The sequence below is a fragment of the Myotis yumanensis genome, unplaced genomic scaffold, assembly GCF_028538775.1.
Source record: "Myotis yumanensis isolate MYYU_CA2020_CCGP unplaced genomic scaffold, mMyoYum1.0.hap1 SCAF_3, whole genome shotgun sequence".
Taxonomy (NCBI): domain Eukaryota; kingdom Metazoa; phylum Chordata; class Mammalia; order Chiroptera; family Vespertilionidae; genus Myotis; species Myotis yumanensis.
Genome location: NW_027223754.1, coordinates 166,070,388 through 166,090,911, shown reverse-complemented (window position 1 = coordinate 166,090,911; position 20,524 = coordinate 166,070,388). Strand labels below are relative to the sequence as shown.

The window sequence follows — 20,524 nt, the reverse complement described above, 5'->3', positions numbered from 1 at the left end:
AGGCATTGTGAAAGAGAAATGGGAGTAGAAGTAGGGGGCACAGAGGAGAGTGGAAAGGAAGATATTTGGAACTGGTAAGCTTTAATAGGGAGGTCCTACCCCTTTCCATTTACTTCTAACAGACCTTTATCTTATCCTGCAAACCAAAACTCAAGTAAGTTACTGAAAGTGTATTTACTTCTTGGGATTTGTCCTATTTTCCCTTTCCCATCAGAAACAGCTCCCTAAGGACCACCACCCAAATTATATATATATATGTTATATATTTTCTCTCAAGTACAAATAAAACATGCATTCAAGTGATTTATATTTTCATAACATTTTAATATTTAATAGAAACTATATACAATAACTTTTTATGGCATCTTACATTAGGATAGTCACTACAGAAATTTACATAGGTTGAAGATGGATGGTTAAGGAGGACCCAGTCCTGTGGGCTATTTTCTGAAGTTATAGGTCAGAGTTTATTGGGGAGGAAGGGAGTTCAGAATCCCCAACTAGGTGAGAGGTGAGAAAAGGCTAAAACACAAGCTGCTAGATAGCAATGGCCAGACACTGGGTCCATCAATATCCCAGGGGTGCACAACTCCCACTTAGACTTTGGAAATCCCCTTACCAAGATGTCTCTTCTCATGGCACAGAGTCCCAAATACTTGCTCGATCCTAGCAGCTCTGACAAGATTCACCTATCTTTCTTCCTCGCCCAGAGTGGGAAGACACAACTTTTAAACACTACTACTGGTCCCTGCCCCCCAAATTTGGTGTATGTTTGACTATAGCACTCAATAACCCAGAAGGAAAACAAAGCAGTCAGGGTTGTCCTTTAGAGAGGTCAGAAATACTTGTTTAAAGAATGGGAAATTCAAATCCTCCAAAGTCAAACGGTTCCCCAAACAATCAACTGATAGAACTGTGTTCTGGCTTCCCATTTGCAGTCGCCACTCCACTTTGAGGCAATGGTGCAGAGGCTTTCTCAGAATTTCGAGATCCCTGCGATCTGCACCCATCTCCGGCCATCTGCATCTGGCCCTGTTAAAAGAAAGTTACCTTGGTTACAAATTCATTTGTTGTGGTCTGAAGCGTGAATCTAACTTATCAATGCCCATGTATCATAGCAACAAGAACAAGACAGCAGAAATAAAATAATACTGGACAGTTGCTCTTCCCCATACTTGTCATTTCTTGAAGTATTCCTAAGACTCCCAATGGCAGGGAGAGCTGTGGGTTGTTTCTTCCAAATGAAACAGCCATTCTGTGCTGAATTTCCAGAACAACCAACAGATCACAGGAAGATGGTCCTTTGGGCCTCTGCTTGAAACCAACAGCTATAGTATAAGTGCTGGTCTTCAGTCAGGGCCATTTGTATCCCACCCAAGGCTCAGAGAAAGAAACCAAATCACATTACTTATCCTTACCCTATGATGAAAACAATTCCAGTGCTGAACTCTGCCTTAAAAGGAACAACGTACCTAGATTCCTTGTCTAGCTAACTAAATAAATGTGTCCTGCTGAGATATGAAAACCGGGATTTCTAAGAGCCTATCTGGAGAACTACCATCTGGGACACCTTTACAGTCTCCGGGTGATGACATCCCCACTCACTCTCTGGGAGTACATGCTAGCACAGCCAGCAGGGAACCCTCTGCCTGGCTGCATGGCTACATGAGGGAAGCCTGGCCGGGTTGTTCTTGACTTGCCAAAGTATCCACTGGGCCTTCAGCAGTGTCTTTGACTGAATGATCTTCAAGGGTTAGTGAAGGGTCAAAAAGCAAGGGTGAAGGAGGACACTGCATACCATCACCCACAACATCCAAGTCCTAGGAAAAGACAGAGAAATGCATATCAGCAATACCAAATGAACCAATTAGCTAAAGTTGGCATATTTTTCAGCAAACCATAAAGCAATTTTCCCATACTTCCCTTACCCCTTACCTACCTTGAATCAAAAAAAGACTTTCCCATAATGTCCAACAAATGGGGTAAGATCCAAAAGCACTAAGCATTTTGCCTTGCTGCCAAGTATAAAGCAGGGACCACCAGTTGCTTAAAAAAGCATATTTTCCAATCAGCATAATTACAAATTAAACTGAAATATTGCCTTAAAAAATGGGTAATATGAGATTGTTTGATTAATGTCCTAACAGCCACAAAGCAAGCCAGTGAGCAAGAGGGAAAGGGAGAGAAGAGAAATAAATACGTAAAAAAAACTCAAAGTCCCTCTTAACAGCTACAAAATACTATTTTGGTTAAGTCCTTATCCCCACAGAATTATGAGTTCCTGATTCTTAAACCTAACAATCCAAATGTAAACAAACAAAAAATATTATATTTACAGACTATGTTTCTTCCAATTGAATTGGCCATTCCCACTGGGTCCTGAATGGCCAACAAACCACAGGAAGACATTGCTCTTGGCTCCTGTTTGAAACCAACAGCTACTAAAAAACCACTGGTCTTGATTCAGGGCCTAAAGCATTGCAAAGGCTCAGACAATGTGTCAAACAGACTTGCATGTCACCACTTTCTAAGAGGCTATCCCTAAACTCTCCTGTTTAGGAGTGAAAATTACCCAAGGGTTTGTACTCCCTTACGTCCAATCCACTTTCTAGAGAGTCTATGTTTCCACTAATCTAATTTCACAAGAAGCTCACTTATTTCTATGCTTTTAAATAGGTTACATCTTAGAGTCCAAAATCCTTTCCCTTTCTTGAATCACATCTTCAAAACAATTAAAGTTGAAAAAAGTAAATAAAGAACACTGGACTTAAAGCTGGTTAATTTAAGCAGAAACACAAAGAAAAGGATATCAGCTACCTAAAAGGATACATTCACTGCAGATGTGAAATATCCACAGAAACCAGTGTTCTCATATGGTTAAGACAATAAACTATTTTCTTTAATTCTTTTACTATGCACAATTATTATACAAACTAGAGTCCCTCGGCCTGGCCGGCTCCGCCCCGAAGCAGCAGGTAGCCAGGGAAGAGCCCAAGCCCGGGCTGGGCCCCTGCTCAGCTCCCACTCATCCCAGCCCTGCTGCACCTGCCACCGCTGTTGCTCAGCAGCGTGCTGCCACCGCAGCTGCAATCACCAGCCATGAGGCTGGCATCTGGCGCCCCACTGTGGGAAACTCCTGTGTTGAGTGTCTGCCCCCTGATGGTCAGTGCATGTCATAGCAACTAGTCCAATGGTCATTCGGTCACTTGGGCTTTTATATAGAGATAATTAACTTGGAATTTAAAAGAACCCATTTAAGTGGTGAGGCAAAAGATTTCCAAGTCTCAAGATGACAACAGTCAAGAAATGTTTTCAAAAGAAAATAGATACTGAAAAGGCTTTTCTCACATAGTTAGTGTTGTCTGTAATGAGAACTAAATTTGGAGAAAGGAACCAAGAAAGGAAAAAATAATCAGCAGAAAAGCCTACTATAACAGGAATGTTTAATTGCAAGTATCAAAACATTCTGAGAATCCATTTTTGTTCTGATCTCAAAAACCATAAACACACACAGAGCAAGCTCAAAGTTAATAGGAATAAATTATGAGGTTATTTGCCAAACATCTTTGGATCAAAACACAGAAAACAGACAAGTGTAATATCCAGAATGACATGCTTTTCGTGTCTCAGCCTTTTGGCTAAGATCAAGTGCAGAATTTTTACCCATAGTAATAGCTCATAACAGGCCCTCCCCTGAGTGAAGTTATCAGAAGTTATTAACATGTTATAGAAATTATATCTAAAACAATACAGGTAACAAAATTGCTTAGTGAAACTCATAATTAAGAAATCGTTTTTGCCCTAGCCAGTTTGGCTCAGTGGACAGAGCACTGGCCTGTGGACCAAAGGGTCCTGGGTTCAATTCCGGTCAAGGGCACATACCTTGGGTTGTAGGATCCTCCTTGGCCCGGCCCTGGTTGGGGTGCATGCAGGAGGCAACCAATTGATGTGTTTCTCTCACATAGATATTGCTTTGTCTTTCCCTCTCTCTAAAAATCAATGGAAAAATATCCTCCGATGAGGATTTAAAAAAAAGAAGAAATCATTTTTTTTCCCAGCAAAATTTTATACTAATATATCCAGAATTTGTGGGAGGACAAAGATTATTTTCTAAAACTGCATTTTATTTCAAATTTTCTGGAGAATTTACCTCCAAAGATTAAGAATAAAACTATTTTTTAATGACCAATGTGGTTCATCAAAAGAACATTATTATAAACACAATAGATCATCAATTACAAATAGCTAACTGTTTTACAAAGGTCCATCTTAAAAACCCACTGGATTCTCAAAAGTAAAGCTTTTTTCTCTTATATTCTTTAAGAAATCCGTGCCAAATATAAAGATGAACAGATCTGATAGCATATATTTTTTAGAATATTTTAAAATTAAGATTTCTTAAATGTTAGGTTTTGCCTACCATCACATCTTACAGTCTTTAATATTTTGTGTAACTATTCTCCAAAGAACAAACAAGACTATAATCTCCAAAGATATTGGGACAGTCATATTTTCTTAACTCCAGTTATCAAAGGTTTAAGAAAGAAAAGATCACTTAAAACTAACATGGCAAAACAGGTGAAAGGGGAAAACCAAAATAATCAAAATAGAAATGGCTCTCGAAATTATCAGATAACAAACATTAATAATCTAGTACATCTATATAAAACACATACTAGTTTTTACATTAACATTTGAAGAGAATTTGATGATGTAGTGGTTATTAGGTTATAGTTTAGACCCTATAAAGCTCCTCATACTACTGAGTTTTAAAAATAAAAGCACCCCTCGGGTTTTCCTCACATGTAAAATAAAGGAGTAGATAAAAATCTGTCCCCCTCAAAGCCCACTGCATGGGAGAACATATTCGCCAATGATATCACCGATAAGGATTTAATCTCCAACATTTATAGGGATCTCATACAACTTAACAAAAGGAAGATAAACAACCCAATCAAAAAATGGGCAAAGGACCTAAATAGACACTTTTCAAAAGAGGGTATACAGAAAGCCAAGAGACATATGAAAACATGCTCAAAGTCACTAATCATCCAAGAGATGCAAATCAAAACAACAATGAGGTATCATCTCACACCTGTCAGAATGGCTTTCATCAACAAATCAACAAACGACAAGTGCTGGCGAGGATGCGGAGAAAAGGGAACACTCATGCACTGCTGGTGGGAATGCAAACTGGTGCAGCCACTATGGAGAACAGTACGGAGTTTCCTCAAAAAGTTAAAAATGGAACTCCCATTTGACCCTGTGATCCCACTTCTAGGAATATATCCCAAGAAACCAGAAACACCAATCAGAAAGGATATATGCATCCCTATGTTCATAGCAGCACAATTTACCATAGCGAAGATCTGGAAACAGCCTAAGTGCCCATCAGCAGATGAATGGATTAGAAAACTGTGGTACATCTACACGATGGAATACTATGCTGCTGTAAAAAGGAAGGAATTCTTACCATTTGCAACCGCATGGATGGAATTGGAGAGCATTATGCTAAGTGAAATAAGCCAGTCAATGAAAGAAAAATACATGATCTCACTCATTTATGGATAATAAGGACCATTATAAACTGATGAACAAAAATAGATACAGAGGCAGAGCAGCCTCGAACAGACTGTCAAACTACAGCCGGAAGGCTGGATGGGGGTTGGGGGGCAGGAGGGGGGAGGGGTAAGAGATCAACCGAAGAACTTGTATGCATGCATATAAGCATAACCAATGGACATAAGACACTGGGGGGTAGGGGAGGCTGGAGAATTGTCAAGGGGGGGAAAAAAAGGAGACATATGTAATACTCTTTGTAATACTTTAAGCAATAAAAAAAAAAATCTGTCCCCCTCAATTTAGAGTTACTTATTTACTCTCTTTAACATAATCTCAGTAGAAAAGTTTGGGAAACACCAGAATGCATAATCTCTAAGGTCCCTTTCGAGTTCTCATATGCCATGAATCTGTGTGAAAGAAATTTTTTCTTTTTAAAGAAACTTTTTAAAGAGCAATTATAATCAGGATTATAACAAAAATTGTATTATAAATGAAGTAATAAAAACCATGCTTTTTACACCTATTGACAGTATATAATCCTAAAAAGGAAGAGAAATTATGGAGGGAAAAATTAATGCCATCCCTCTCCCCCGCCCCACATTACCCTGACCTAGTGTTATCTTTTTTAGTAAATCTTGAGGCTACCCAAACCTTACTTCCACCTAATTTCCCATTTAGATTTGTCCCCTTAAACAAATCTTTTTGTCCCCTTAAATGTCATGGTTTGACACAAGATACCTCTATTATGAAATTCAAAAGACTTATCTTAATAATAAGGACCTTTATCCAGAAGGCTAGAGATTAATAAGCAAAGTGCCAAGACAGAGGTGGGATGTTAACTGATCCCTAAAGTCAAATAGTAGGATAGTGCTAAGTAGGGAAACAAAATCTGAGCTGGATTTATGTGCTATGGCCAATCAAACAAGCTAAAAAAGACAGAAGTGTACATATTTCAAAGTAAATACTCAGTGAGATCACTGTTCTAGTCCATTCACAACAGGATTATGTAATAACATCAAAATTGAAAAATAGTAACCAAGTTAAGTTTACAGTAATTTCTTGTGATACACATTAATCTGAAAATGAAACCCCTTACTATGGAGCCAAAACACAAGTTTACAGTGTCAGAAGTAGCTATCAGAACTCAGTATTAAGATGCTGGTGACTCACTCACCTTGTAGATGGGTAGCATATTTCCTGTTACACCAAATCCAACCATAATCCTGACTTTCTAACTTCCCTTAGTTTACAATTTCCCTTACCATTCCCTCAGAAAAATTTCTGCCTATCTAAACGGTCTCTAAATGAACATGCTAACATATACATACAACCATGCATATATCATTTCAAAAACTTTATCAATTCTCCTGAGCACAAAAGACTAATCTATTCTCACCATCCTATAAAAATAAAAGCCTAATATGCAAATCGACCAAACTGCAGAACGACCAGTTGGCAGAGGGAGGAGATGGCGACCGGCAGGTGACGGTGACCAGTGGAGTTGGAGGGGTGACTGGGGGGGCGGGACCGGCCACTTGCCAGCTGGTGCCATCCCCTGATCACTCCACTGATCACCTCCCACAGAGGGAGGCCAGACTGCTGCTTAGGCCCGCTCCCCATGAGGGGAGCGGGCCTAAGCCATCAGCCTGACATCCCCCGAGGGCTCCTGGTCTGCAAAAGGTCGCAGGCCAGGCTGAGGGACCCCCCACCTGAGTGCACGAATTTTCGTGCACCGGGCCTCTAGTTAATAAATAAGACTTTGCCTCAAGGGCCAACCAGAGCAGACTTCTCTAACTTACATCACTGAACTCCAGAGGTAAACTCTCAGTGGGCTGAAGCTCAGCAGCACTCAAGTACAGATCCATGGGGCCGGCTTCCAGATCGTCTGGCACAGACAGTACCTGCTCGGGCTTATACATCTGAGGAGGCAACTGGAAATGCAGTGGGCAGCAGGGATCTTCAGAGAGGCTTACAGGAACTGGTTTGTTGCAGGGTACCTCTTCAGACCCCTGGCAGCATTTGAAGAGAACCTGATTCGTGTCCTGACAAATATCTGCAGAAAAACGGTCAAGGGAAATAAAATGGACCTATGGGAGGTACAAAATACAAGTGTCTGCCATGTAAAACTCAAGGTCTGCACTACAAGACAACTGGTTGCATTTGACACAGAACAAAATGCAGTTAGCAATTTTTCTAATTCTATCTCAATCAGTAATTTAAAACTAGTCCGCAACCTCCATTTCAAGATCCTAGCCATGTAAACTAGACACTAATCTTGTTCTCCCTTATAAAACATTTGAAAACACAGTGCTGAGCAAACAGCAATAACAATCCTAGGAATCTACACTTACACAGAAGAGACATCATGACAAATGTAAACAGTCTGCAGAGGCCTCTACCAACCCCTTCCAAGACTCAAGAGAGACAAAGTTGTTTCTGCTCCGTTAAGAAGACTGACAAAGTTTTTAAACCTTGTTTTCAAATGCTTACATGATAAAATTGTTTAAAGCAGCAGAGAACTGGAACTGGAGAAAATGGAAGCTCTAATAATAGTGACTAGCTATCATATCCTGAAAGAAAGTAAAAATATATTTTCATACCCTTTTTTTGGGGAGGGGGGGGATAGTGTTGGGGAATCCTTTTATTATCCCAAAGAGAAAAGAGATGATAATTTTATGAAAGCCCATGGAAAGAAAGTAATCCAGGAATGCTCTTAGGTGCTCTAACAGGACAGCCAATGTTAAGGCTAGAAGCAGAAAAGGATTATTTCCAAGTTGACAAAGAAGCTCTGTAGGATGAATCAAAATTGAAATCATAATCAGATCAAATAAAATTCCAGTTCAAGTTACTGTACAAAGCACATTTTACACAACTGTTATCATTTCTGAAAATCCTAACTGTATGGTTATTTTCCTATTTTAAATTTAGGCTTATTTTTAAGTACGAAAGCACAATTTTCTATAAGCTGATTGTTTCCAGGATTATTGAATGTCAAGTGTAATCCTATACAATAAAGAGCTAATATGCTAATTAGACCAAATAGCAGTACGACCCTCTGGACAACCTTCCGGACAAAGCCAGGGCTGCAAGGATGGAGGCAGCCAGGGCTGTGAAGGCCAAGCCCCTTGCACCAATTTTGTGCATCAGGCCTCTAGTTAATAAATAAATTGGGGGGGGGGGGGGGGGGGGGAATGTTAAGGTAATTTTTAAAAACTAAAAAATCTAATGCACATTGTAATTTTTAAACCAAATAAAAATTCTTTAATAAAGCCATTTCTTTCATGATGCTAAGACAGGGTTTCACAACCTTGGCACTGATGACATTACTGGCCGTCCTGAGCATTGTAGAGTGTTCAGCAGCATTCTTAGCCTCTACCCACTAGATGTCAGTAGCACCTCCATCTGAGTTATGACAAGCAAAATGCCTTCACACATTGCCAAATGGGTCAAAATGACCCCCAGATGAGAATCTTTAAAGGAATAATGGTACAAAATAAATAAATATTAAATGAAAATGAATGATCAAATAACAAACATATGAATCTGATGGGAACAGATTTGCAGTCTCTATGTGCTTAAGAAAACCCCAATCTAATTTAAATTTTTAATATTTAAAATGTTAATCCATTAAATGCTTTAATCACAGTATTTTTCTTGGAATTTAAATGACTTTCATAAGTCTCTTATTTAATACCACATATCCTGGAAAAATCCTCCACCCATCCTCATCCACCCCTTTCTTTCAGCTGGGGACGACAAAGACAAAGAGAAGGGAATGGTTGACCTACAACTAGAGTCTGCATCCTTTACTTTCAGTCCAGGGCTGTCTCCATTAGACCAGAGTAAAGAGTTAACAGGTCACCAATGGCAGTCGCATCTTTCTCTGGGATAAGGACTTAAGGAAGGGTAAGTGACTTAGGCAACTATGGAATGAAAAAGAAAAGAACACAAAAGAAAAAATACTTCTCTTTTCAAATACAATTCATTTTCAACTTTGCTTTTTAAAATATTAATATTCTAATAAACTGAGTATAGTACTATAATGGGTGGGGAACATCCAATCCGCAGGCCATAAAAGGCCCACGAAATCATTTGGTCTGGCCCTGCCAAGGCATTAGGAGTGAGTTAATTATATATTTAACCAAAAGCAGGCAAATTTTTAAGTTGATAATTTTGTATGGCCCACGAATGATGTTATAAATATCCAAATGACCCTTAGCAGAAAAGGTTCCCCATGCCTATACTACAAGTAAAGTCTAAACTACTTTGATACCTGTAAATTAGTTTTTTGCCTTATAAAGTAATTCAAACTCACTGAAGAAAACCTGAGAAGTACAAAGCAGAGGAAAAAGGGCATTCATAACCCCACCATCCAAAAATAGTCACATATCTATTAAATTTCCTCCTAGTATTTAGTTCCATGTAGTTAAAACATACTCTACAGAATCCCATATCCTATTTTTGTTATTATCAAATGTTTTCCCATATCATTCATAAAGTTTATTAAATGTTTAATGATAACATTACTATTATTTTGTATCATAATTTTTTCCTCCTCATCTCTGAAAATTTTAAGTCTCAAATTAGAGAAATTTTATGTAATACTGGTCCTATATTTAATTATCTCCTTAAATAAATTCACAGAGGTGATAGTAACATATTAAAGAATATGGATAGTCAAACTGCTTTATAAAAAGCCTGTAACACTGTATATTCCCACTGGCAGCCCTTAGAGGGTCCATTTTACCACACTGTCACCAACTTTTAAAATTCACTCATTAAAAATCATATATATAAGCATCAAACTTATGGATTAAAACATTTGTTTTATTTCCTATTTATTTAGAGTAATAAGCACTATTAAACTATCAACTACTTCTTTTTAAATCTGTCCAAAGTTTGCCTTTAACCAATTAAGTTTTGAGAATTTAATTTCAGTTATTACTTTGCACAAGATTTTATATATTAAGGACAACAATCCTTTAGCAGACATTTGTTGTTGCAATAATTAATAAATTGGTAAAAGATTTTTCAAAAAGAGCAGAAAAGTCAGTCAGTTTTCCTTTCAAAAGACCAGGGAAGGTTCTCCTCTTCCTATTGAAAAAATATTTTACTTTTCAGTGTTTTATCTCTTGCCAGACAACTGAAATCCAGCAAGATTTATGCCTTTCATATACTAAAAATCAGACTTAACAAAAGCTTTTACAGTGAAAGTCACTTTCTCAATCAGTGTCCATATAAAATGTACTTTCACAATAAATAGTACAGTTTGGTAGCCTGATAGTAAATGTAGTCCCACAGCAGAATCAAATGATGCTCTGATGGTTCAAAAGCAAATTAATTGGGGAGTAATTATCCAATTTTTGGAAAAAGCAAGTTTCCAATTTGAATGAAATCTAAAAATACAAGTTAAGAGCACTAACCATACAAAAGGATAATACTCAAAGGAAGCTCACAGTTCAGAATTGTCCTTTGTTATTGGTAGAAAACCCACAATTTTTTTTTATTATAACTGGATTTATCAGTATTATAATTCTAATAAACAAGTTAAAGCAGGAACCTCTGTATCTGGAATCCCAGTATTAACTGACTACAAATAAATATTAGCCCATTATCTATCACCAATGACTCAGATGTTTCTTTCTAATGAATTGACCATTACATTTCCTAAGTTCTGAAATGGCCAACAGACCATAGAAAGACATTTCTTTAGGCTCCTGCTTGAAACCAGCAGCTTCAGCAAACTGCTGGCCTTGATTCAGGGCCAAAGGATAACAAAGACCTTCAACTGAGCAACTATCAGTGTCTCCCACTAGCCTTTCGGTCTAGCTAGCAAACTGAACAAAGTAAAAAGATACGAGTAATGCAGTGTCTGGTCATTGGAAGAGACTGATTAGAACAACGAACATCATCCACAAAGGCCAAGCACCTCTGACTGGAACGAGTGGTATGGGCCTAAAATGGAAAAAACAGGTAAGTAAAAAAACAAATAAAAAAACACAACCAATACGCCCACAAAAGAACATACAACCAATTATGTACGAGAATACTTAGTTATAAAATATAAGAAAGGTACATCTTTTAAAGCTAAAAAATTCAACATTTAAATGTATTCACCAATACGATGTAAAAAAATAATTTTTGAAATCTCATGTACAAATGAATCAACCCTAATTTGAATCTTACCCCTCCATATTCTGAAAGTGCGATATAGACTAATGATTTTCAAACTATTTTAACTTTTAGCAGAACCCTTCTCGAAATTGTAATCGTATGTGAAACTTCAACAAATAAAACACAGAAATGAAATTACTCTTACTGAAGCAGAGACCAAGGGCCTGAGAAAAAAATTTAAGTGATCACTTAATTCTGCTCCTATCAACCTTACTTCCCAACATTCATTGCTCCTATTATTCTACCTATTTTCCTGCCTTCTAAAACACGATTCCCAAGGACAGTGGGCTTAACCTGTGCCTATTTCTGAACCAAAGAACTGAGAAATCTGTGGCAACTCCTCAATTTGCAGATGGGAATAGAGGCCCAGAGAAGTTATCATCAGTGCAGGCACAGTACTGGTCAGAAGAAAACTGAGACTAGAACCTACGTCGCCGGACTTCCAGGTAAGTGCTCTTTTCTTTTTTCTTTTTCTTTTAATATATTTTGATTTTTTACAGAGAGGAAGGGAGAGGGATAGAGAGTTAGAAACATCGATCAGCTGCCTCCTGCACACCTCCTACTGGGGATGTGCCCACAACCAAGGTACATGCCCTTGACCAGAATTGAACCTGGGACCCTTCAGTCCGCAGGCCGACGCTCTGTCCACTGAGTCAAACCGGTCAGGGCTAAGTGCTCTTTTCAATATACCCCACGTCCAATAAGTCAGATGTCAGAGCCAAGACTGTACCACAGTGCTTGGACAATTACTTTATAAAGAAGCAAATTTATAAACCTTAGAAGTATATACACAAATTACCTGTTGGGCAGCACCATCTGTGGCCAGCATTCTGCGTTCCTTCAGCTGCCTATGTAGTAAGGCTTCTACTCCATAGCGCTGACGATACCTCCGAAGACATTTTAGACGCTTTAAGTTATCTCGTTCTTTGGCCAATAGTCCCTCTGGGCCAGTCAGGAGACTACTACCTGGAGAGTCAACAACAGTCAAGATGTTATTTGCCAAGCAACCAAACAAGGGCTAGTCTCCAAATTAACAAGTGAACTGAAAAATCTTGGGCCATAAGATAGGCAGTTTCAAAAGCAAATCAGGAACCTCTGTCTCCTCCACTCCAACAGAGATAAATGTAACTACTAACAACATGTGGGTTCACATGTTGAACCTACAATAGGTTGTTGCAACTTGCCTAGAGCTTCATGTTCCACTTTCCGATTATGTAAGTAACGACGCTTCTTCTCTTTGAGCAGATGCTGAAGTCGTTTAAACTGATCAATGTACAGAGACTGTAAACGAATTAATTTCTCACGCATAATCAGGGCCACTTCTTCAGCTGTGTAGACACCAGCATGTCTGGAATAGAAAATTCCCAGCAGTGCATAAGAAAACACAATAATAAAACCCAAGCTTAAAAAGAGAAAAAGGTAGATATTAGACGATATTTAATAAGCAGTCGGTGCTGATACAATCACCTTATTACCATTCAAGTTGTTATATATAAAAAAGAAACAAATCTTTAAGAATTGACACTAATGTATGATCTAGTATAATCTCACCATATGAGGAAGGGAAGATGTTTCATTATTTTTCCCAGTTATTTGCATTATGTTTAAAAAGAAGTAGATATAGAATACTCAAAATTTATTAACCTACATTCTTATTCCTAATAATACAGAAAAACCACTTAAAAGGACAACCTGAAAGTGCTGTTTGTTGTAGCATGTATCTTAACACGTTAAGCGCCAAGCCTATTTTGTCTTCCTTTCCGTTTAGCCCGAGATACCCGATTTCACCGATATGCTGGCAGCTGGCGGCCCCAGTGACTGACGAGGTCCAGACAGAAAGTATAGTGTCAGTCACTGGTGACTGACATGGCGCTTAATGTGCTAATATATTTTAAAGTACAAAAGAATTATAACTTCTAACTTAAAAATACATTCCTGCCCTAGGTGGTTTGGCTTAGTAGATAGAGCGTTGGCCTGTGGACTGAAAGGTCCCAGGTTCGATTCCGGTCAAGGGCATGTGCCTTGGTTGCCGGCACATCCCCAGTAGGAGGTGTGCAGGAGGCAGCTGGTAGATGTTTCTCTCTCATCGATGTTTCTAACTCTCTATCCCTCTCCCTTCCTCTCTGTAAAAAATCAATAAAATATATTTAAAAAAAAAAAGATTTCTGTTAATAAGGTGATTGTATCAGCACTGACCGCTTATTAAATATCGTCTAATATCTCTCTCTCCCTTTCCCTTCCTTTCTGAAATCAATAAAAAAATATTTTTTAAAAAAATACATTCCTGCTATGGCTGAGTGGCTCAGTTGGTTGGAGTGCTGTCCTGTACACCAAAAGGTTGCAGGTTTGATTTTCGATCAGGGGAAGTACCTAGGTTGCGGGTTTGACCCCTGGTTGGGGCATATATAGAAGGCAACTGATTGATGTCTGTCTGTCTGTCTGTCTGTCTCTCTCTCTCTCTCTGTCAAATCAGTGAAAATATATCCTCAAGTGAGGATTAAAGAATAAAAATAAAAAAATAAAATAAAAAGTTAAAGAAAAATTTACTAGTTATTCTTAAGCTAAAACTTCATCAGTCCTAGATATTGCTATAAATGAGCTTTTAAAGATTACTTTTTACAAAGCAATTAAGTAAATGGTTACTTTGAGGCAAATCGCAAAGATATATATCTACAAAGGGTTGTGGGGGGACAATGACTATGACAACAGTAATTGTAGTTAGGATAAATCTCTAATGACATCATCAAAAATACAAATAGTAGCCTTTCTGAAACAATCAAGTGAAGATATATGCTGTAAATTGTTAATGATTCAAAAAGTGGCCCCAGTTATGACCAACACTGACACCAAAAATGAATTTTAAAAGAATTTCATTAAATAAACACTTGTATTAAATATAATAAGATAGCCCAGCCACCGTTGCTCAGTGGTTGAATGTCAACCTATGAATCAGGAGGTCAGTTTGATTCCCAGTAGGGGCACATGCGGGCTCAATTCCCAGTGTGGGGTGTGCAGGAGGCAGCCAATCACTGATTCTCTTATCACTGATGTTTCTACCTCTCCCTCCCTATCCCTTCCTCTCTGAAATTCACAATAAAAATATATTTTAAAATATATATATAACAAGATAGTAATATGTAACCATATTAATAAAGTATTAGCAGACATTTACCAACTCTATTTACATTCCTAAAAATGCATATATTTTAAAGAGCCTAAATTTATTTTGGATAATATTCTTCGTAGGATTAAAAAAAGCCTTGCCCTTGCCCTAACCGGTTTGGCTCAGTGGATACAGCGTTGGCCTACGGACTCAAGGGTCCCAGGTTCGATTCCGGTCAAGGGCATGTACCTTGGTTGCAGGCACATACCTAGTAGGGGGTGTGCAGGAGGCAGCTGATCGATGTTTCTCTCTCATCGATGTTTCTAACTCTCTATCCCTCTCTCTTCCTCTCTGTAAAAAAAATATTTTAAAAAAAAGAAGCCTTGCCCTATCTGGTTTGGCTCAGTGATAGAGCACCGGCTTGTGGATGAAGGATCCCAGGTTCGATTCCAGTCAAGGGCACTTGCCCGGGTTGCTGGCTCAATCGCCAGTAGGAGGCAGCCGATCAATGATTCTCTTTCATCATTGATGTTTCTCTCTCCCTCTCCCTTCCTCTCTGAAATCAATAAAAATGTATTTTAAAAACAGCCTTGTATTTCATTGCCTAATTGCTGCACATATTTGGAGCTTTATTTTTCCCTTTGGATGTTCCTTTTAGGAGAAACTGACATTGAGTACCTAATCCTTTTAACACTTATATTTCTCACATAACTGATATTTTGGTTGATAAAGTAGTCTCTTGTAAGTTATATTCATATGACTGTATCCCCTAGACACTGATCTCTAGATTATTAATAATAAAATCAAGTTTCTGGACCTTTAAAAAACTTTGTGACCCTAGACAGCACACACCTCTTCAATGCAGCACGTTTGGCATTTGTAGAAGCACAATGAAAAATAAAATAAAAAATATGCTTGATATAAAATTACCGTGAAAGAAAACAAACATTCCTTCTCAAACTACTTAGATGGACTTTCCAAAAAAGTATTTCAGAATTGCTAACTATACTGAAATTACTCAAGAGAAATAGATTAAAATCTACTCAGAAAAATATAACCCTAAATGACTTCTAATAAACCTCAGAATCCAAGGTAATGAAGAAAACTCTAAGAATTGAAGTTCAACAGTCTAGTCTAGAAATTCATTACTCCTTCCATTATTTACATCCTTGCACCTAAATCAGTGGTTCTCAACCTTGGCTGCACATTAGAAATCAGGATTTTGCCGAAACCGGTTTGGCTCAGTGGATAGAGCGTCGGCCTGCGGACTGAAGGGTCCCGGGTTCGATTCCGGTCAAGGGCATGTACCTGGGTTTCGGGCACATCCCCAGTAGGAGATGTGCAGGAGGCGGCTGATCGATGTTTCTCTCTCATCGATGTTTCTGACTCTCTGTCTCTCTCCCTTCCTCTCTGTAAAAAATCAATAAAATGTATTTTTTAAAAAAAAGGATTAAAAAAAAAAAAGAAATCAGGATTTTAAAAAGATTCCCAGGTGATTCTAATGTGCAGCCAAGGTTGAGAACCACTGACCTAAATTGTCAGTGGGAAGTGCTAAGAAACAGAAGTCAGAAAAGAAAAAAAAAAACAAATGCAAACTAAACTAAACCATGAGACATAGCAATATGAGACTTAGAGGAGTAGCAATGCTGAATGCTTTTATGTTTCTACAACTCCTAAAATGAATATGGGTTCAGTGAAGAGAGAAACCACAATAAGATATAATTAGACTGATTACTCACATCTTGGTTTCTAAATAAGTTTCTCTCTCTTAGACATGAAACCAAAGGATATTCTTGAAACATCTTTTTATTTTTCTTCAAAAAAAAAAAAAAAACCCGTAAGATGTGACTTTGCAAATGTAGTTTTTCAAATACAATCACTTTATTTTTCCTGAGGTTTACGCCAAGAATGCATTCACGCCCTAGCCATTTTGGCTCAGTGGCTAGAGCATTGGCTTGTGAACTGAAAGGTCCCAGGTTGATTCCTGTCAAGGGCACATGTGTGGGTTGTGGGCTCGATCCCCAGTGGGGGACTTGCAGGAGGCAGCTGATCCATGATTCTCTCTCATCATGGATGTTTCTATCTCTCTCCCCCTCTTCCTTCCTCTCTGAAATCAATAAAAATATATTTTAAAAAAAGAATTCACATTAATTTCCTCTTCTCTAACCAATCTAAGCATTTCTCAACCCTCCTATGTCCAAGAAATTTCCTATTTTCTCTCCTATACTTACTCAGGTGTAGAATTAGATGTCCAAAAGTTTTCCCAAATTACAAGACCTCTAAAAAAGAATCAAATCCTGCTTCAAAGTGAAATGATGATGAATCATGACACTTTAATTTACAGAATCTGTTTCTGCTCACAAACAGCTAAGCTTTCTTCAGCCCTTTTAGGTTATTCATCTTTTAAAAGTATGCAGTACTACATTCCATGTACTAACTACATAAAATATTTAAAAGCCTATGTGGAATTACAACTTACTTCAAGGGATCTTCTTGATCACTGTCTATGCTATCAGCTTCACTGTCAGGGTCACCTCTCCATGTCTGATCCACAGTAATGGGTTCCTGCTCCCCATCACTCCAGCTGTCTTCATCTGAGGCAAGGAAGGGACAGCAGCCATTAAGACTTCCCACCTCTGTAACTCCACCACACAAAACTAGGTTACTTAACACATCGACCCAAATCTTAAAACTGAGTTAACCATGCCCTCAAACAGACAAGGTCCAACTCAAAATTATTTTTGTTCCCTAAAATTACCTTACCTAGCAAAGATGGCATGTATAAAAAGAGCAATGAAGAAAACAGTCATAAACTCAGGAAAGGAAACCTAAGCACACTCTAGGGAGCGGCTATAGGGACTGACCTGCTGGCAAAGCCACAAACAAGTCCCAGCTTAGAGGGCACAGCCCTCTTAGCATAATTAGGCTTGACCTCATGAAGCTCCCCAGATCCATCCTAGGTAGCTAATGGGCTGTGGGAGGTGCAGGAAGTGCTGCCCGAACAAGTGAAACTCACAAGAACATTATAACTATGGTGACCACTACCTTGCTTACCTCTGGCTATAAAATAAGCATCAGCTTGCCCTCTGGATCTCTCTCTGTGGCCTCAGCCAGGCACAGGAGATCCACTGAGCCCCAGTTTATTCTCTTTGTCTTTTCTTTAATCCTTCGCACCCCCCCAACCCTCAGGCTCACCGAACCCTTGGCTGTGCTGGCTCTGCACAGCACACACTACTTCAAACTGAAAAGAATTGGTAAATAACATAGCAATCCTAGAATCTCAACAATTTGCCAATCTATAATAATAAAAGCATAATATGCTAATTAGACTGGACTACCTTCCGGACAAAGCCAGCACTGGGAGGGAAGCCCCAATCCCGGGTGCCTGCCGAGGGCCGGAGGGAAGTCCGGGGAAGGAAGCCTGGGGAAGGAAGGCCTACTTTTGCACAAATTTCGTGCATTGGGCCTCTAGTGAATTAATAGTATTGTATTATCAAGGACCATATACTGTGCTAAAACCAGTAAGTTCTTGTTACCTTTCTTCCTCCTTTTTCATTCTAGGAGAGAATATCCTTACCCAGAATTCGGCTGGCTTCACTGCGACTACTTTCCGGAGTCTGAGGCCCCAGCTCTGTCTTAGCGTACGAGCTCAGCTGGCACAAGAGTGCTTCACCCACAGGCCCTGGAGTGGCCTTCTTCATTTGAGCATGAAGTGCCAGTGCGTTCCTACGGGCATGTTCAGCACAGAAGGACACCCTAAGGAGACAATTAACATTCTATATTCAGATAGGTTCTTTCTTGAGAAAGTTCAATAATTTTCATTACTCACTGATGTTTAGATCATTTTTAGGAAATTAAAATAACCGTTATCTCGTCCTAGCGGGTTTGGCTTAGTGGATAGAGCGTCGGCCTGTGGACTGAAGGGTCCTGGGTTTGATTCCGGTCAAGGGCACATGCCCGGGTTGCAGGCTTAATCCCCAATAGAGGGCATGCAGGAGGTAGCCAATAAATTTTTCACTCTCATCATTTTTGTTTCAATCTCTCTCTCCCTCTCCCTTCCTCTCTGAAATAAAAATATATTTAAAAAAATAAAATAAAATAACCATTATCTTCATTTACAAATATTTAAAAGTCAAGTGAGACAGAATAATTTAACTGGCCCAAGACCAACTCATTTGGTTTTACTAAAGGGAAATGCAGGTAGCATAATCTAGTGCTCTATCCACCAAACAAAACATTCTGACAATCTCAACAAACCAAAGAAATCCACTTTCATCTTTCAAAATTGGTTCTGGAAGACAACTCTACAGTTTACTTCAGTATTAATACATAGTAATAAGATGTCCCACACAATTTTAAAAAGGTATATGCAGAATGATCTACCCAAGTTATGCTCCACGTGGATATCTTTGTATGTAATGGAAGCTATGAAGCCTTTCCCAGAATACACACTTTGCATATTATTTAGTAAGGTTCAGAAATGGCCAAGAGTCAAGGACCCAGATTATCCCTTTAAAGATAAGGGCAAACGATCCAAAGAGAAGATCTGAGCGACCCAATTAAAAATGGTATCCTTCCAGTGTTCACCAATTTTTTTTCTTTTCCAAGGATAAGTTATTCATAATCCCAGTGTTAGAAGCACGTGGGCTAAAAACTCAGCAGCTACGTCGGAGCCCGCAGGATACCCCATTCCACCCTCGCGTTAAAGAATGTCTGCACGTATATACCCATCTTTCTTCTCAGGCTTTGGGGCAGCACTGGGGCATCTTTTCCCATTCTTCGTCGATATGTAACTACATTGCTTGAAAGGCGCATTCTTGTCTTCAAGGATATGCTTAATGCAAAACTCCTGTCCCTCCAGGCGAGGCTGCGAGCATGGGCGGTGAGTGAAGGAGCAGGAGAGCGGCTCCTGAGGCCTGGGAACCGGGGTGATCCTCCCTCGATTGGTCGGCAAGACGTGGATCCGAATCCTGTTCATACCAAAGCCTGCAGGGCCACACAAAAGGTCAAAAGGCCCCGACTCTCGTCCAAATTCCTCCTCCGCAAGAGCCGGGCGGACCGCGAGTAAGTTTCTAAAGGGCAGACAAGACCCTCTCCGTACCTCTCCTCGGGCGTTAGGGAATCAACCTCGCCTCCTCTTCTCCCTCTGCGCCCCCAGCCCCCCACCCTCAGTCCCCCAGCCCCCCTAACTCCCCATCACCCCCCTACCCCCCACCACGCTGAAAGTATGGCAGGGACTCGCACCTCCGCAGCACGAGGGGGAAGCCTCAGCGCCGGCCCTCAGCGGCGGCAGCAACGCCGCAGAGCCGCGCCCCGCCTCCGCCTCCGCCTCCGCCTCCCCGCACGCCGCCTTTGTCCCGACCCGCCTCAGAGCTCATCGCCGTCCCAGCCCGGCCTCGGCAGCCCATGAGAGCGCCATTTTGGACTAAGGTTCCGAGCACCGGAGAATCTGGGTCCGGGAAGCCTACAGGAGGAGAGCGACCCCGACGCTGATCGAGACAGAGTAGCAGCCCAGAGGGGGCAGAAAGGGCAAGGCAGCAGCCTAACTGCGAAGACCTAAAGTAAGCACCGCCGCCATCTTACCTCTGCCGCCGCGCCGCGCCGCTCGCCCTTCTGCCCCAGTCAGCCACTTCCAAGCTCGGCCCCGCGCCTTTCCGGGATCCCAACCGCTGATTGGCTAGCGCT

At 39.9% G+C, this 20,524-nt stretch overlaps 1 protein-coding gene and 3 non-coding genes across 4 annotated transcripts; all 4 read right to left on the bottom strand.

The window, feature by feature from the left end:
• Positions 1-314: 314 nt before the first annotated feature.
• On the bottom strand, positions 315-20,524 carry KANSL2 (KAT8 regulatory NSL complex subunit 2). The gene is made up of 10 exons (XM_070410333.1): positions 20,423-20,524; positions 19,567-19,825; positions 18,417-18,595; positions 17,319-17,433; positions 12,917-13,084; positions 12,536-12,698; positions 11,421-11,517; positions 7,362-7,615; positions 1,701-1,820; positions 315-1,032 (listed from the first exon to the last, which is right to left on the bottom strand). The coding sequence occupies exons 2-10, from the start codon at positions 19,815-19,817 to the stop codon at positions 901-903; spliced, it is 1,479 nt and encodes a 492-aa protein (XP_070266434.1). The 5' UTR covers positions 19,818-19,825; positions 20,423-20,524; the 3' UTR covers positions 315-900.
• LOC139007880 (small nucleolar RNA SNORA2/SNORA34 family) lies at positions 1,227-1,363 on the bottom strand. The gene has a single exon (XR_011471016.1). It is a non-coding gene; the product is annotated as a small nucleolar RNA SNORA2/SNORA34 family (small nucleolar RNA).
• On the bottom strand, positions 2,340-2,473 carry LOC139007879 (small nucleolar RNA SNORA2/SNORA34 family). Its single transcript, XR_011471015.1, has one exon. It is a non-coding gene; the product is annotated as a small nucleolar RNA SNORA2/SNORA34 family (small nucleolar RNA).
• Positions 11,194-11,330, bottom strand: LOC139007878 (small nucleolar RNA SNORA2/SNORA34 family). The gene has a single exon (XR_011471014.1). It is a non-coding gene; the product is annotated as a small nucleolar RNA SNORA2/SNORA34 family (small nucleolar RNA).